Below are 4,653 nucleotides of genomic sequence, written 5' to 3' on the forward strand. Positions count from 1 at the left end.
ATCTCCTTAGCATGGAGTAAACCCTGAGTCACAGAGAGTTGACCATGTGAAAGAGAAGAAAGAATAATGTTGACTTTGGAGAAAGGAAAAGTAGGCAAAGTCCTAAGCCCCACCCATGTGGACCTTTGGCCCCAGCTCTGGAACTCTGGGGTTTAAAAAAATGGGAAGGGCAATAGTGGGTGGGGTGTGGGAGGGTTTCCATGGTGATGGGACATAATGGAGAGAGCTTTTTTTTTCACCAACTCCTGACCAGGGATAAGGTAGTGGAAGGACCTATGTGGTCAGTACATCTACTGTGAGAACAGAAGAAATTAATCTAGGGAGGCCACAGGGATTTAAAGAGCATTGGGGCTGCTACTGCCATAAGAAGACACAGACTTGAAACCTAAGGGCCAAAGAGGACAGGGATTCAGAGGACCATTTGAGATCCTAAGAACTCTGTGGAATGAGAATGAACAGTTTACAGAGCTTCCAGATCATGTCCTTGAAAAGACCAGGGTCTGAGGGGAGGAGTTAAGTTAAAGCAAACGCCTGGTATTATCAGTTGCTTCCCTTTGGTCATGTCTAGGGATGTAGCCAGAGAAATGCCTCTAGACTCCCCTCCTAAGGAGCCAAGTTGGATGCACACATGGATGAAGATGAAAGAAGGTTTCCTTTCAAAGTGCCCTTGGATATGGGAATGGGGTCATGGGCTGGTCTTCTCTCATTTCAGCCTAGGATTTTTCCTTCTGTTGACAGTGATTCTTCCAAGCATTCACTGTGTCTTGGGATCAATGTATTCTTCTTCTCATGAAATAGTCATCCCCAAGAGATTAATGACTTGGGAAGGAGAAGAAAGAGTTGAAAGACTCTCCTATTCAATATTTATGAAAGGCAAGAAGGTGGTGATACACCTGAAACAAAAGAAAGGACTACTTGTTAACAACTTCCCTGTTTATACCTATTCCAATGGGAAGCTCAACCTTGATATGCCTTTTCTCCAAAATGATTGTTACTATGATGGGTACGTGGAAAGCTATCTGAAGTCCCTGGTGTCTATCAGCACCTGCTCAGGCCTCAAAGGTTTAATCAACATAGAGGGAAAAGTCTATAGAATTGAGCCCATTGATGCCTCGAGTAACTTTGAACACATCCTGTACCAAACAAAAAGTGATGAACAAGATTTCTGTTCGGGGCCTGTGAGAGAACAGCCTGAATTTGAGAGCAATCTGGAACCAGAAGGAATGATGATCATGACTGGGGTAAGATTTACCCAAATTGTACATTATGAATGGCCATACAACAAGATAGTGAAAATATTTATTGTGGTTGACAACAGGAGGTTCCGAAATTGGGATAGCAATGTGACCAAGACCGCCCATATGGTGATGGAAGTGCTCTCCATCGTGGATACCTACGTCAATCCAATCAGAGTCAAAATCTTCTGGGTTGGTTTAGAGATCTGGACACAGAAAGATATGAGCAAAATTTCACAGAGTATTGAAGACACTCTTAAGGTTTTCAATGAATGGAGGATCACAGATCTCTTACCAAGGGTTTTTCATAATGTTGCCCATCTGATTGTAGGGCATGAACCTGGAAGCAAAGCAGGACACTCCTACCTCGGTGGTATCTGTTCATCTTCCCAAGCTGCGGCAGCTCTAGCCTTCCCTCATGAAGATGTGGCCCGCTTTGCCTCTCTCATGACCCATGAGTTGGGCCATAGTATGGGCATGGAACATGATTCCCAATACTGCATGTGTGGTGATGAATATTACTGCATAATGCATGAGCTTGTCTCTCAAAAACAGCTTTTTAGCAACTGCAGCTTAGAGTACTTCTATAAATTCCTGTATGGTGCACATTCGGGATGCCTCTATGGAGAGCCAGAACCCACAAGTATATTCAGGGTGTCAGTCTGTGGGAACGGAATATTAGACAGAGAGGAAGAGTGTGACTGTGGAAATGAAGAGACCTGTGCAAATGACCCTTGCTGCCTTCCCACCTGCAGGCTGACTGAGGGCTCCACTTGTGCTTTTGGGCCCTGCTGCAAAAATTGTAATATTCAGAGGGCAAGTGAGGTGTGTCGTCCCAGCAAGAATGAATGTGACCTCCCTGAATATTGCAATGGCACCTCCATTTGGTGTCAGCCAAATGTCTACAAACAAGATGGCACCAAGTGCAAGGATGGCTATTGCTATGAGGGGTTTTGTCACAGCCTGGATAAACAGTGTGTTGAGATCTTTGGTGAAGGCTCCAGGAAAGCCCCAGATAGTTGCTATGAGAGTATAAACAGTAAGGGGGACCGGATCGGGAACTGTGGCCCTTCACTTAATGGGATGCGCAGGCGCTTTAGAAGATGCAACTCCAGAGATAGCAAGTGCGGAAGGCTTCTATGTCAGAACATTAAGAATCTGCCCCAAGGCAAGAACCACCATACCTATTTCCAACTGCCCTGTGAGGGTTCATGGTGCTGGGGAGCGGACCTCTTAGAGGAGTTAGGGGCCACTGACCGAGGAGGAGTGTACACTGGTACAATGTGTGACCGGGGGAGGATATGCCTTTATGGTGCTTGTTCTAGTATATATGCACTGTTATTCAGGCAGAGGTGCAACGAAGATACCAATTGTAATGCTAGAGGGACATGTAACAGCTTGAGTCATTGCCACTGTAATTCAGGTTATGCCCCACCGAATTGTATAAATAGAGGTAATGGGGGCAGTATAGACAGCGGGCCCCTTCCTGCCTATTTTCCAACAATCTATACTACCCGCACTACTACCACTACTACTACCACTACTCCAACCACTACCACTCCCCGCACTACTCCCCGCACTACTATTCGTACTACTCCCCGCACTACTCCCCGCACTACTCCCCGCACTACTCCCCGCACTACTATTCGCACTACTCCCCGCACTACTCCCCGCACTACTATTCGCACTACTCCCCGCACTACTATTCGCACTACTCCCCGCACTACTCCCCGCACTACTCCCCGCACTACTCCCCGCACTACTCCCCGCACTACTATTCGCACTACTCCCCGCACTACTATTCGCACTACTCCCCGCACTACTCCCCGCACTACTCCCCGCACTACTACTCGCACTACTCGAACCACTACCACTACCCCCACTACTATCCGCACTACTACCCGCACTACTCGAACCACTACCACTACCCCCACTACTACCCGCACTACTACCCGCACTACTCGAACCACTACCACTACCCCCACTACTACCCGCACTACTATCCGCACTACTCGAACCACTACCACTACCCCCACTACTACCCGCACTACTATCCGCACTACTCGAACCACTACCACTACCCCCACTACTACCCGCACTACTACCCGCACTACTCGAACCACTACCACTACCCCCACTACTACCACTACTACTACCACCACTCCAACTACTACCACTACTACTACCACTCCAACCACTACTACTACCCCCACTACTACCACTACTACTACCACCACTCCAACTACTACCACTACTACTACCACTCCAACCACTACCACTACCCCCACTACTACCACTACTACTACCACCCCTCCAACCACTACCACTACCCCAACTCCTACCACTATTACCACCACCCACACCACTATTATCACCACCACCACCACCTCCCAATCAAGTCACCAGAAGACTCTGAACACTCCTACTGGCAGACTTCGAAGAAAAGGACATAAGGAAATAATATTGGCAGTCTTCTTGTTCTTGGTTACCATCCTCCTCCTTGTGAATAGTGTAATTTGGTGCCTCATCATTCTGGTGTATGTCCGGAATGGAAGAAAACTGCAAAAAGGAATGGGCACTCAAAGTGTGGACCAGAAAAGCACACAGGGCTCTTTCCAATCAATGAGACCCTGAGAGAGAAAGATTGGGGCTGGGATCCCCAGCAAGGAAGTGATGACTTCTCGGATCTATGGAATGATACCAAATCATGCTTTGGAAGCACAAGTGTTATTTAAAGCAGGAAATATCTGAATAAAAAGATACATGAAAATGGAACTGCCCCCAGGTGAGATATTGATTTGAGCTCAGAGTTAGATAGGACTGGGTTCTGCCTAGTTGTGGGATCACTAGGGTCCCCAGTGAGGATACCTAGTACTGGGAGGTGAACCTCTTTGAGGGGGTTAGAATCATTAACCGAAAGAAAATTCAGCCTTAAGGTTGGATTTTGACACAGAGAGGATAGGATGACTTTAGGGACAGATCAAGGCATCCTTGGGACACCTAGGGACCACAGAGGATAGCACCAAGTCTGGAGTCCAGAGGACCGGGTTCAAAGCTGGACTCAGACATTTCTTGGCTATGTCACCTCAGGCAAGTCATGTAACCCCCATTGCCTAGACTGCCTTGCCCCTGTCACTTTTCTGACCTAGAGCTGACGCTAGGACAGAAAATAAGAGTAAAAGAAAACAAATAAAAAGCAAACATAAAAAAAGGAAGCAGGAAGGAGATCCTCGTAAACTTTCTTTTCTTTTCTAACTGGACCCTTTTCAGTTTCATTAAATCCTCTGGATCAGTCACCAGAGATGCTCCCACTCTGCAGACCTAAGGGCTAAATGATCTTCCTTCCCAATATCTCCCTGGTTCCTTGGCATCCTTGGTCCCCTGGTCTTCCTTTCTATCCCTGTCTGAGCTTGATGGA

General features: G+C 47.2%; 1 protein-coding gene across 1 annotated transcript; it reads left to right on the forward strand.

The window, feature by feature from the left end:
• Positions 1–229: 229 nt before the first annotated feature.
• On the forward strand, positions 230–4,010 carry LOC130458219 (disintegrin and metalloproteinase domain-containing protein 1a-like). Its single transcript, XM_056821736.1, has one exon. It carries the CDS (start codon positions 561–563, stop codon positions 3,867–3,869), a length of 3,309 nt encoding a protein of 1,102 aa, XP_056677714.1. The 5' UTR covers positions 230–560; the 3' UTR covers positions 3,870–4,010.
• Positions 4,011–4,653: the final 643 nt, after the last annotated feature.

Source organism: Monodelphis domestica, chromosome 3, assembly GCF_027887165.1.
Source record: "Monodelphis domestica isolate mMonDom1 chromosome 3, mMonDom1.pri, whole genome shotgun sequence".
Lineage (NCBI taxonomy): Eukaryota > Metazoa > Chordata > Mammalia > Didelphimorphia > Didelphidae > Monodelphis > Monodelphis domestica.

Excerpts from the sequence above, each read along its gene's own strand:
- LOC130458219 (XM_056821736.1), top strand. The coding sequence starts at position 561 with ATGTCTAGGGATGTAGCCAGAGAAATGCCTCTAGACTCCCCTCCTAAG.